The sequence below is a fragment of the Psammomys obesus genome, unplaced genomic scaffold, assembly GCF_907164565.1.
Source record: "Psammomys obesus unplaced genomic scaffold, mPsaObe1.curated_primary_1811, whole genome shotgun sequence".
Lineage (NCBI taxonomy): Eukaryota > Metazoa > Chordata > Mammalia > Rodentia > Muridae > Psammomys > Psammomys obesus.
This window is the reverse complement of record NW_026596134.1, coordinates 19,521,304-19,534,998: the sequence shown is the minus strand read 5'-3', so window position 1 is coordinate 19,534,998 and position 13,695 is coordinate 19,521,304. Positions and strand designations below refer to the sequence as shown.

The 13,695-nt window shown below is 41.2% G+C and overlaps 1 protein-coding gene across 2 annotated transcripts in view; it reads right to left on the bottom strand.

The window, feature by feature from the left end:
* The window catches only part of Ston2 (stonin 2), a 148,115-nt gene that overhangs the window by 79,005 nt on the left and 55,415 nt on the right, over positions 1–13,695 (bottom strand). For both annotated transcript variants that reach the window (XM_055593154.1, XM_055593153.1), the window contains exon 4: positions 86–283. In XM_055593154.1, the coding sequence (XP_055449129.1) occupies positions 86–283 (198 nt within the window). The remainder of the gene's footprint in view (positions 1–85; positions 284–13,695) is intronic.

Here is a 13,695-nt window from a genome sequence, read left to right as displayed (position 1 = left end):
GCAAACAAAGCTAGCTGTGGATATAAGAGGACCTTACAGAGGATCTGAATGTGCCAAAAGCAACCTGCGGGGTGCTCTGGCTTACCAGTGGAGTCGGTTCCGGAAGCCCTGCCGCTCGCCTGCTCCTCAGCGTTGATGAGCTGCAGGTCTGTGGATGAAGGAGCGACGCTAGGACTGGTAGTGTCATCAGAATGGGTGGTCCAGCTGCTCTCGGATGTCAAAGGGCATCTTCGCAAAGAGTCGAAGGAAGGGCATGTCCAGCAGGGCATGGTCAATGTGAGGGCTGAGAACAGAAGAAAATCCAAGACAATACAATGTAAATAGCTGTATTTGGCTTATATTTAGCACTTATCTTACTCTGATGTCACTCTGGTCCTATGCAATGGCAGCTGTCATAAAAGGCAAGGCAATACTTGGGATGAGGATGGAGAAAATGGGTTGACTGAGGTCTCACAGGGAGTCACTATCAAAAGCATATCAATGCGCTGGAAAGATGGATCAGATGATATGGTGGTTTGACAGAGAATGACCCCAATAGGCTCATGTTTGAATGCGTGGCTCCCAATGGAGGGATCTGTTTGGGAAGGATTAGGAGGTATGGCTTTGTGGGAGACCTTGTTGGAGGAGGTGTGTCCCTGGGGGTAGGCTTTGAGGTCTAAAAAGGCCAGGCCCAGAATCTTCTCTGTCTCTCTGTCTGCAACTTGTAGTTGAGATGCAAGCTCTCAGCTACTGCTCCAATGCTTGTCTACCTGCTTCTTGCCATGATGATCATAGACTAACTCCGAACCTGTAAGTCAGTCCCCAGTGAAATCCATCCTTTCATAATAGCTGCTTTGGTTATGGTGTCTCTTTATAGCAATAGAACAGTGACTCACACAGTGGGTAAAGTGCTTGCTGTTTACACATGAGAACCTGAGTTTGATCCTAGCACCCACATAATAAACAAAAATGGTTGCATGTGCTTGTAAACCCAGAACTATGCAGGCAGAAACAGCACCCTGTCTCTGGGGCTTTCCAGCCAGCCATGCTACTTTGAGTAGAGAATGGGTCACAGTGAGAGATTCTATAGTCCCAAAAAAAACAATGTATGGCTCTGCAAATTTGTGCTTCCACATACATAGACACACATAAATATAAATATATAAGTATAAATATTATATACATATGTGCATAAAAGCAGATTGAAACTTGGGTCTCTGGACCCTCAAGTTAAAAACAAACAAGAACATGAATTAAGGGAGTATGAGTAACTCTAGGGCCTAATTTTATTTCTAGATATAGATTTCAGTTTCATTCAGGCCCAAACTATGGAATTCTTGCAGTTTTACTTCCTCCATTTTAGTAGCATGTCAACAAACTCAAGAAAATCTACCAGTTTACACTACAAAACAGAGGCAAAACAAGTTTTTGGTTAAGAGTAGACACATACATACACACATGCAAGATGACTCTGCCTGACAATAACTGGAAGTTCTGCACACTGTTACATACTCAGTGGAGACTTACTAGAGCAGCTGGTTTGCAGAAAACACACACACACACACACACACACACACACACACACACACACACAATCTTCTAAAGGGAAATGCACAGGCTTTGGCTTTATCTCCTTGGCTCAGAGCACTAATCAGCCTCTAAAAAGTTTGTGTGTGTTTCCCTTTTAAATAAAAATTCTTGGTACTCTTTATTCATTCTTAATTAGCTGCATGCCACAGGCTTCTCTGCAGTGTGGCAAAATAAGTATACCATCGCAATTCTTACCATTAAGTGCTTGAAAGATAGTGAACAGAGAATGAGGAACAAATGATGCAAATACCATTTGCTGAGTATCCATTCAAAGGTCAAGCACCTTTACAAATGTTTTCGCATTCAATTCACTGACATTAGAGGTAGGTCATAGTTTCTTACAAAAGGGCAAGCCAACACAGAGGTTAAGAAACCTGCAAGATAATATGCTCAGTTATCCTGGCGAAAGCACAAAAGGTAGCTGGGCTAGGAGACAGAAAGGGAAAATTGAGATCTCAGAAAGACTAGATGACAATACTTGTGACAGAAAAAAAAATGATCTGTATTCTTTATTCTCTTGGGCATGTATGAAACATCTGGATCTCTGCACTGAGAGCTTGTTGTTCCTTTCAAACTATTTCTTTCAAACTATTCTCCCTCTGCAATTCACCTGTGAGCTTTTCTCTCCACAAATGCAAGGCTCCCTTCTATGCTATTGATTTATTCTTCAGGATCATCACTATGTGACCCGCCATATCCCTGTCTTCAGCTAGAATTCGAGATCGTTAGGGAGTAAGGACTTTCATCCGTTTTGCTCACCTCCCAGAATGCTGCTTGGTACAGGGCAGGCACTCATTACCTGTTGGCTATGTCAGAAGAAGAACCACAAATCATTCCCTAACAGTCTGTATTAAAAATAGGTTGTCAAAACCAAACCATGACCTCTACACAAAGGAAAAAAAAAAAAAAAAAAGGACACGTGAACAAATAACAGAAATAGAAAGCTAAGATGAGCTCGTAAAAGCTTGTTATAGGACTGCCGTTCCTTAGCTCAGAAGCAGGTACTTTGAACCACTGTGAAAATTTGCACTTAGGGAAAGTATACTAACATTATTTAATACACAACATAGACCTATCAAGAATGTAAAGAATTAACCAGAGGCCAAATGAAATCTGTAAACTAGAAATGTAAACAAAGCCTAGCTGATCTTCATACCCTGAGGGCCACTGAACAAACCAGAGATCTACCACTGAGTCTGAGTATGCGTGGCTCATGTGAAGATAAAGGAGAATGAACCTACAGTCAACCCAAGATGGACAACCTAACAGATCAGATGCATATATGGGAATTCCCCAGAGGCTAAACGTTCCTTTACCTTCAGGTGGAGATACAAAGAATAATGTTTACCTTAGATTTGGGTCCAAGGGACAGAGAAAAGCAAAAAATCTTCTGATATAAGCTCTTCCATGGGGATTTGTGTTTAGAATGATTTGTGTGGATCTGAAAAACTTCAGCTTAGACTTCAGATGAAATAGTCCCAGGTAGCCTCATACAGAAAAAGGCAAATACTAACCCTTTCTGGAAGAAACTGCCCATATCTCAGGCAGAATGTCCCAGGAGTGTTGGTGGTTGGTCTGATGCTTGTATTTTGATGTTAATTGCTGGTCCTCAAGATCTGGTTACTGTCATATCCTTCTTGTGTAAAGCTGCCTAAGACATTATTCCTGATTGGTTAATAAAAAAAAGCCCTGTACCTAGGAAGGGAGAAAGGAGGTAGGTATGTCTAAGGTTCCCAGGATTTGGGAACAGAAGAATCACAGGAAGCAGACAGACAAGAAGAGAGGAAAGAGGAGAAAGCCATGATGGGTTAGCATAGAAAAGGAACCACATGGGCAAGGAGGACGGACTCCGAAAGTGGTCTGGAAAGGAGCAATCCAGATGAAGGCTAAGCATGTATTTATAACATTATGAATGGAAGGTAGTACCCTCTCCCCTGTCAAAAAATGGTTAAGGCAAATGGCAATGGATGGGGGCTAGGAGGTTGTTGATGAAGTTACTGAGATAGTGTAGGTGAAAATATTTGCCCAACTCAAGGTATTATAAGGCAATTACAAAATCTAACATAGACAGGTGTCTGTGTCTTACTGATTATGATAGTAGGCTAAATAATATGACCATAATAACTATAGGGCGAAAAAAAAATATTTAGCCCAATACCATTTTATTGCAAACAACACAAGAGGATGGTAAAAGCATAATAATAACAAAGCGCAAAATACGTAGAAAATTAAGTTATCATAAATAAGAGCAAGCAAGAGGTGAGAAATAGAGTTAGACCTGCAAATAATTCAGACAGTAGGCTTAGGAAGCAGAAAACACAACTAGCTGCAGTGTGCCTGAGAAAATAAGAAGTTGGAAATATGAGAAAGAAAAATGTAGTAAGGAAAAAGAGCTAAATGGAGTTCTTGGGAACAGAAAAATAATCTATCCCAAATACAAAATTGAATAGACAGCATGAAGGGGCAAAGAGATAATGTGAAAGATGTTAAAGAGAAGTGACCCCCGTGGCAGGCAGGAAGAAGGTCTCACCCATATATCTGGGTTCTTAAGGATAAGAGAGAATGGGAGGAAGCCAATAATATCTGAAACATTGCTGACTGAGAATTCCCCAGAATTTGTGAGAGGTTTTTTTTTTTTTTTTTTTTTTTTAGATTAGAAATCCCCAGGAATGTCAAACAGAACAACTAAAAGAAGACCTCACAAAGTCATGTAATGCTAAAGACAAAGAGAAAATCTTAAAAGCTATCAGAGAACAATACATTACTTTCAAAAGTGCTCTACCACCTCCTCAACAGGAAGAGAAGCCAATGAACATGTCAGCATGCTGATAGGGAACAAGCAAAAGATAGGATTTTACCTAAGGGTGTTCTACTTTTCTTTCTATTGCTGTGATAAAACCCTCCAACCAAAAGCAATTATGAGAGAAAAGAGTTTATTTTAGTTTTCTAATCCATCACTAAGGGAAGTCGGGGAAGGAACTCAAGCAATAATTTGAAGCAGAAACTATGGATGGATGTTGCTGGCTGCCTGGATCTCAGGTTTATGCTTAGCTAGCTTTCTTCTTTTTTTTCAAATTTAAATTTTATTTCATATTTATTGGTGTGAGGGTGTAAGGTCCTCTGGAATTGAAGTTACAGACAGCTGAGAGCTGCCATGTGGGTGCTGGGAATTGAACCTTGGTCCTCTGGCAGATCAGCCAGTGCTCTTAACCAGCTGGGCCATCTCTCTAACCCATTAGCTAGCTTTCTTATACAGTCCAGGGCCACCTTCCCAGCAAACAGTACTGTCCATAGTGTGTTGGGCCCTCCTACATCAATTAACAATTAAGAGAATTCCCATACAGGCCAATTGGATCTAGACAATTCCTCAGTTGAGACCTCCTTCTCAGGTACCTCTAGGGTGCATAAAGTTGATGGTCAAAGCTAACTAGGACATGGAGAAATGCCTTCACAAAACAAAGGAAAACAGAGAATGCCTATTCTTTATTCATCTAGAACCTTTAAGACCAGATGCCATATGAAACACATTTTAAAAATGTCAAAAAATTGGTACCCAGGAGGTAGAGGCAGGAGGAAGTCACACCCAGCCTTAGCCACAAAGAAAGATCCTTTCTCAAAATAACTAAAAAGAAATGTGTTACTATCAGAGAAGATGGAATTTCTCATGATAGAAAGAACACACACAAAAAAACCTAAAAGCTATTAAAAAAAGAAAAAGGTCAGCCAAAATAAAACAAAACCAACCAACCAACCCATGGTATGACAGAAAGAGGAAATATAGGTGTTAACTACCAAAGTTTTTAAAAATAATTTATTTAATTTTAATTCATGTGCATTAGTGTGACTGTGTCAGAGCCCTTGGAATTGGAGTTACAGGCAGTTGTGAGCTGCCAGGTGGATGCTGGGAATTGAACCCCGGTCCTTTGGAAGAGCAGACAGCGCTCTTAACCACTGAGCTATCTCTCTAGCCCTAATTTTTTTTTAAGATTTATTTATTTTATGTATATGAGTGTTCTATCTGCATTTACACCTGCCAGAAGAGGGAATCAGTTCACATTATAGATGGTTGTGAGCCACCATGTGGTTGCTGGGAATTGAACTCATGGCCTTTGGAAGAGCAGACAGTGCTCTTAACCACTGAGCCATCTCTCCAGCCCCAGCCCCAAAGATTTAAAAAACACATATAAGTAAGACTCTTTGAGAAGACTAACTGTGATTAAAAAACAAAAAACAAACAAACAAAAAAACCAAAAAACTATCAAGAAAGGAACACATAATAACTGAGAATAAAAATGGGGTGGAGTGTGCTAAGGATGAGCATAGTTGGTAGAGTACTTGCTTAGCATATATGCATGAAGCTCTAGATTTGCTCCCAAGCACCTTGTGAAAAAGCATGGTGGCTCATACCTGTAATCCCAGCATCTAGAGGGATTTTTAGATATTTAGAAGTTCAAATTCCCCAGAACATGGGGAGGCAGAGGCAGAGGCAGGTGGATCTCCATGAGTTTGAGGCCATCTTGGTCTACAAAGCATGTCTAGGATAGCCAAGGCTACACAGAGAAACCCTGTCTCAAAGAAAAATGTAGTAGAAGTTTTGGTTTCTTTAAAAACTCAGTTATGTTATGTAAACATGTTTTTGTTTTAATCCCAGATATATGGGGTTGCTTTAGTTTGTCCATAGCTGTTGACTATGATTGTCTTGTGTTCTGGCAGTGGCTTGATCTTTGCCAGCTGCAGATAATTTAATTATGAGGACTCTGAGAGGGTATAAATACCAGAGCTGGGAGAAAGCCAAGAAAGAAGAATAAGGCTTCTACTCCTGGTTGTTGTTGATGCAGTTTGAGGAGAATAAGTTGGAGATATCCTGAAACAAAGACTGGACTTGCCTAAAGGAACTACATCCCTAACCAGCAGAAGTAGTAAAGAGGCATACTCTGAACCTTTTCTCTCTAACCTTCTTTCTCTTCTACCTAATGTTGGGGGGATTGGAAGGTATTAGGGTAGATAAGGGTTGGAAGGGAGGTAGAGGCATAAGGAACCCAAACAAAATAGATCAAAAACACTCTTCTAAAGAAAAAAAAAAGTTAAAGTTCATCCTTAGCTACATAGCCAGTTTGAGGCCAGTTTTAAGGTATTATATAGGACCTCCTCAAAAACAAACAAACAAAAACATAGGGTACAAAAAGTACCCAGGTGCAAGTACCACAATAACATATTGAGAAGTAAGTAAGGGGAAATAACGAATATCCATACACTAATAAATGTGAAAACAGAAAATATTATAGATGTTCTGGGACTGGTAGTTTTTAAAAACAAGATTCTCACAGAAAGTTAAAAGCTTGATTTGTTGGAGCATTGGTCTCTACAGGGGCCCCTGGGCCGAGATTTTTTGGCTCTGTTAGACTCCTTGTGGAACTCCTGTCCCCTCCAGGTCTGCTCAGATGTAGCCCATAGGCAGTTCAGTCTCCAAGTGGGTTCCCAGTAAGGGGATCAGGGGCTGTCTCTGACATGAACTCAGTGGACAACTCTTTGACCACCTCCCCATGGGGAGGGGGGCGTGCAGTCTTGCCAGGACACAGAGAAAGACATTGCAGATAGTCCTGATAACACTTGATAGGCTATGGTCAGTGGACTGGGGAAGGGGCATGGGAGGAGAAGAGGGAGGGAGGACAGGATTGGGAGGGGATGAGGGAGGGGACTATAGCTGGGATACAAAGTGGATAAATTGTAATAAAAGATTAAATTTAAAAAAAAGAAAGAAAGGAAGGAAGGAAGGAGGAAAGAAAGAAAGAAAGAAAGAAAGAAAGAAAGAAAGAAAGAAAGAAAGAAAGAAAGAAAGAAAGAAAGAAAAACTTTGCAGCCATTCCTGATGAGACCTGATAGGGTCAGAGAGAAGAGGAGGACCTCTCCCAGTAGACAAGGGGAGGGGCATAGGGGGAGAAGAGGGAGGGAGGGTGGGATTGGGAGGAGACAAGGGAGGGGGCTACAGCTGGGATACAAAGTGAATAAATTGTAATTAATAATAAATACAAATTTAAAAAGCTTGATTTGTCTAATAACTATGAAATGAAACGAACTTACAGTATTTACATAAGCAATGCTTCTGGCTGAGTATATTTGCTGAAAAGGTCAAACCTTAATGGCAAAAAAAATTTCCATCTTCCAGTAATTATTCCAGAGTATAGAACGAAGGCCCACTTACGAACTTGTTTTAGGTTAGCATTTGCTTACACTAAAACCTGACAACAGAATCAACATAAACACAATTAAATGGGAATTACAGGCTAATTTTATTTGCAAACATGGAATTAAGACTCCCAAACATTATTTCAGAGGCTCTTGTGATTTACTTAAGGGAGTATTACATCATGACCAAACTGGACTCACTCTCCTCATAGAAGACTGGCTGAATACAGCCTGTCTAACCTCTTCTCATTATTGTTTGCTTAAGGAGTTTTGTCAGACATTTTTTCTACAGTCTCTTTCTTCCTCCCTCTTTCCTTCCCTCCATCTCTTCTCTTTTAAATTTTATTTATTTTCATGTGTTTGATTGTTGTGTGTGCACGTATGTTTGTGTGCCTGGTGCCTGAGGAGGCCAGAAATGGCATTAGATCCCCTGAGACTGGAGTTACAGTCAGTCATGAATTTCCATGTGGGTGCTAGGAACAGAACTGGGTCCTGGGGGGAGACTAGTCCTCTTAACTAACGAACTGTCTCTTCAGCCCTTCTCTGTCTCTTTTAAAAAGATTAAGTTAATTTATCTGTGTGTATGTTCATGCGTGAGTGCAGCATTCCAGAATCCAGAAGATGGTGGGAGCTCCTTTGCAGACAGGGTGGTAGATGCAAATGTGAACTCCAGTCCTTTGATAGAGTTAGTAAGTGCTCTTAATCGTGGAGCCATCTTTCCAGCCCTTACAGGGTCACTCTCTTCCCTGAAGTACCTCTTCTGGTAGAATATCACAACAGAGAATTACATGTTGATCTAACCCAACAAACTTAGCCAGATTGCCCTACTTTTACGTGTGTGTGTGTTCAGTTCTACAGTGTTAGCAGTGTGAAAATTGATAGCCCCATGACCACAGAAATAATAGTTCCGTCATTAGCAAGATCTGCCATGTTATCCATTAACAGCCACACACTTGATGACTCCAGTAACTACTCCTGTAGCCTCCGTATTCTATTCCTAAGCTCTAGCAACCACTAATCTGGTTTCTACTTCCAAGGTTTTGCTCTGTCAAGAATGATACGCGGATGGAATCATATAGCTTGTAACTTTAACATAACCACTCTGAGACATATCAGGTTGCTGTCGATATTAATAATCTATTCATTTTTACTGAGGATTAGTGCGCTGTGGCGCGGACAATACCACAGTTAGTTTAACCACCAGTCACCAAGGACATCCGCCCATCAAAGGACATCCAAATGGTCTCCAGTTCTGAGTTTTATAACAGAGCTGTCGTCAATATTTGTACATGAGTTTTTATGAAAAGAAACTTCCATTCCCACAGGGAAAAAAAAAAAAAAACAACAAATTTTCAAGAGTACAGTTGTTAGGTGACATGGTAACTCCATGTCTAGTTTTACATAAAATTATCAAGCTGTTTTCCAAAGCGATTATAGCATTTTATCATTACACTAGTAACACACAAATGATCCAATTTCTAAGCGTTTAGTGCTGTCATCGCTTCTCAATTTAGTCCTTAAAAAATCTGTGGATGCGAACACATACACATTTTGTGTGTGAGATGGGGGGAATGTGAGGCACGCGCATGAAGACGAGAGGACAACCTTGGATGTTGGTTTTGCCTTCTGCTTTGAGACAGGGTCTTCTGCCTATCTGCTGCTGAGTGAGCCAAGCTCCGTGACTGGTGAGCCTCCGGGTATTCTCCTGTCTCTACCTTCTATCTCACCACAGAGCGCTGGGATCACACATGTGGCCTATGGCGTCCAGGTTTATGTGGGTTCTGGGGATTCAAACGGAGGTCTTCACACTTGTAACGGCATTATCCACTGAGGCATTCCCCCAGGTCATACGGTCTCTTGGAGAAATTAATAATGATAGGTTCTTTTAATTTGAATTCTTAGTGTCTTATAACAGTGAACATTTTTTGTATCCTTATTTACCATCTCTATACATGTGTATCTTATTTGCAAATTTGTTTATATTTATGCCTATTTTTAAATTCAACTGTTTATTACTGAACTTTGAGATTTCTTCCTTATTTTTTAAAGTTTTATTTTACGTCTGTGTTTTGCTTGCATATGTGAAGTCAGATTCCCTGGAACTGGAGTTATGGATGGTTGTGAGCCACAATGTGGGTCCTGGGACTTGAACCTGGGTTCTCTGGGAGAGCATCCAGTGCTTTTAACCACTGAGCCACCTCTCTGGCCCCTTGCTTGTGTGTGTGTGTTTCCATGCTGTGGCACACATGTGGAGGGAGGTCAGAGGACAACTATCAAGAGTCAGTTGAACAATGTTAAGTTCCAGAGACTGAATTCAGGCTGTTGTACTTGGTTGTAATCAAAACAGCATTAAAAAACAAACAAAAACACATGTGGAAAATATTCAGCACAAAATAGGGAAGTAAAAGAAAGGCCATGTACAATATAGAGGAAATACCTCTGGACTCCCCACTGAGCTTCCCTATAGCACCCCCTCCTACTTTCTTATATAAGAGAACCACTCACATATGTTCATCAGGCTGTAGGTTACAAGCACATAGAAAAACATAAAGGAGGCCCAGGAGATGCAGCTCAGTTGGTAGAGTACTTGCCTAGCATGAAGAAAGCTTGCATTTGCAGCCATAGGTTCAGTCCCTGGCACTACCTAAGGCCAAATATCCCTGTACTGAGATCAAAGGAAAACATTCCAAGTCGGTCATCTGCTACCTCTAGTTAACATGCACACAACAAGAGATGGTAGAGTGTCCAGCCCTAAATGGAATGCACCTATTATACCTCTAAGGTTCAAGGATCTTGGAGGAAGAGGTGGTGGATAACTTCAAGGAGAAGGTGTTCTGGGCACATCAAGGCATATACACATATGAACTCACAGAGACTGTGACAGCGTGTACAAACTCAAGCCATACAAAAGCCCAGCATGAAGGGGAAGAAAGTGGCAGGCATGAAATCCTACCATCAGCAGAGTAGCTGCAGGCATGTGATGGCTACTTGGAGAAGGAGAGTCAGTTTTCCTTAATGGTGTGACCTTGGTAGGTTGACAACAGTCCCAATTGTAATTGGGTGACACAAATTGTACTCAATTGTTTTGTTTGTTTGTTTGTTTTTTTAAGGGAGGAGGAGAAGTAGAAAACTCAAAATTGAGAGGGTATGGAGGTGAGGGTGGAAAGGGTGTATCTGGGAAGGGTGGATATTACCAAAATTCACTGCATGAAATTCACAAAGATTCATAATTTTTTTTTTTTTTTTAAAGCTGAGTGTCATCCTTGGCTACATGAAGAAATTGAGTCCCACTTATATGAGATCACTGTCTCAAGGCAAAGATAAAACCAGAAGAAAAAAGAAAAAGCATAAAAGGATGCTCATAGAAGCACTTTGCTGACTGTTGATAGTAGAGAAAACCCAAATGTCCATCAGTAGACTGATACATGACCTGCTGTATAATGCTGTACCCACAACAGAAAGCAACAGAAACAAAATTATAGCAACAAGAAAGAATATGGGCAAGTCTCACAAGTACTACGTTAGTCACAAAATACAAGCTAGAGCATTATTCCATTTTTGCAAAGCTCAGAACCAGACTAAATTAAATCACATCTCCTCGACGAATATATAGGTTGTGAATCTGTCCAGAAGAAAGCATAAAGACAAGCAATGCGGTCATTACAACGAGGCTTGGAAAGCAGGGAGGGGAGGGACTGTGATGGAGGAGGCTGTGGTTAGTAGGGAGTCACAGGCCTTCAGCATGACGGCAATACTCCACATATTAAAGGCGTGATGGCTTGTACTATCATTCCTCACACTTCAATGCACTTTAGAAAACATCCGTTTATTCATCTATAAATAAAACTTATTAAATCCACATATCAAAAATGCTGATTTCAATGCCAATCTTTACCTTTATAAGTGAAAACATCCACATTTCCTTTCAAAGATGAATTAAGAATAGCCCAGCCCAGGGGGGTAGGCGGGTGGAAGAGAAGGCAAGCCCTTGCAGCTCAAGCACTGTTCTCATTTGGTCCCATAACCTCTTTTCATTTACCAGCTTCAGAATCTGGGATGATCTATTTTACCCAGGCTGTTAGTTCAATGTCCTTAGGCCACAGGCTTAGCTGAAATGAGAGAAGGCTAGATGGCTCTTCTCCCAGGACCAGACCTTTGATGCCTGAGCCAGCCAGCCAGAAGTGGACTGCCATGATGGTGCTTCTCAGACACATCCGTCCAACAAAAATTAAAGTAAATGAGGGACCAAACTCTTCCCCAAGGTTGAGAACAAGGACTTTGAATCAGATGCCTTGTTCACAGGCTGGGCCAGAATTGCAGCATGGGGAAAGGGGATTACTCCTTCTCTTACCCCGCTTTCTCACCTATAGAATGGAGCCCAAAAGAATAAAACCCTCACTGTGGTATCATGTCACTGACAGACACTGTGCACAAAGGAAATACTTGAAGCAGATTAAATGGTGGTAGCTGTAACATTTGGTATATCCTTATGCTCCAGTCTACTTGGAATTGTCATCAGATCTCTAACTCTATATGCCCCAAACTAAGTTACTGTCATCCCTTTCAAACACACCTTTCATCCTTTCATCTGCTGAGGATAAAACTCATGTCATCCTCAATCCATCTCCTGTTTGCTCCATTGCTATCTCCATGCTGACCCATCCAATAAACTCTTGTCTAGATCAATTTGGAGGACACTTCGTCAGCCTCTCTAGTATGTCCAACCACATCCTTCTCAATTGCTACATGACAGCAAGCCAGAGTTTCTGTTTAAATTAGCATATATTAATTATACAGCATAATGGGTCTCATTATAACATTTCAAACATACACATAATGTATTTATATCATATTCACCCTCCCTGCTCTCTCTTGTTCCCCTCCTACACAGGCTAATTCCCTTCTCATTTTCAACTAGCTCCTCATTGGTTCTACTTTTAAGACCCCTTCCCACCATGTGTACGTGGGTATGATTTAAAACATTTCATTAGTCATTCAGGAGTGTGGGTGATGGCCTGTTTACAGAAGCATGGCCGCTTTTCCAGTGGCTACAGCTACCACTGAAGAAAATGCCCCTTTCTTCCTTACCAACAGCTATGTATGTACCCTCAGGAAAGGTTGAGGCCTTCCCCTCCCCCATAACAGGTTGTTGAGAAACCCAAGTTTACTGGCGGATCTTATCTGGATAACCATAGCTGCTGAAGCCTCGGTAGTTACTTATTGAATCAGGCCTCTTTTCAAAACCCTTCTTCGATGGCTTCTGTCTCACCCATAAACAAATCAAAATCCTCATCATCCTGTCCATGGATCCACATGCCTGAAGCTCTATGACTTCACAGCCTCACTGCTGTCTCTTCTCTCACATTCACTCTGCTCCTTGGCCTCCCTTCTGGGCAGCAGCTTCAGCAAGGTCAGTCTCCCGCCATCTCAGCATCACTCCCTCCCTCCCTCCCTTCCCTGTGTCTTCTCACGTATTTTCTTCTCAAAACATAACTCTTTGGCCTCATGAAAGCTGCACAGGCTCCCTACCGCATCCCTTGCTTTTCCTCGTTTCCCCTCCCCCAACTTAAAACACTTCTTAACCTATGTTCTGTCTACACCTCTGTCCTGGTTTTCCTCCCGTGGTTCCTTAGGAGAACATGTGCTCCATCGAGCAGGAATACTGGCTGTATCTTGATTAGTGACTTACAGAGAATGCCGAAAGTAACACTGGTTAGATATTAATAAATTTATAAGCTGCCAGCTAACACACTTGATACAGTTGATATAATACTTGTCTTTTTCTCCTGTGGGGTTCTCGGTGGATTAAAAGGTTAAATATTTACATATGCTTTGATACAGTGTCCTTTATTTATTCCTTATATCTAATCACAGGGGCTATACATCATTCGTTTTCAATGCTAAAAGGTCAGGCATGGACATAAAATAAATACAAACGCC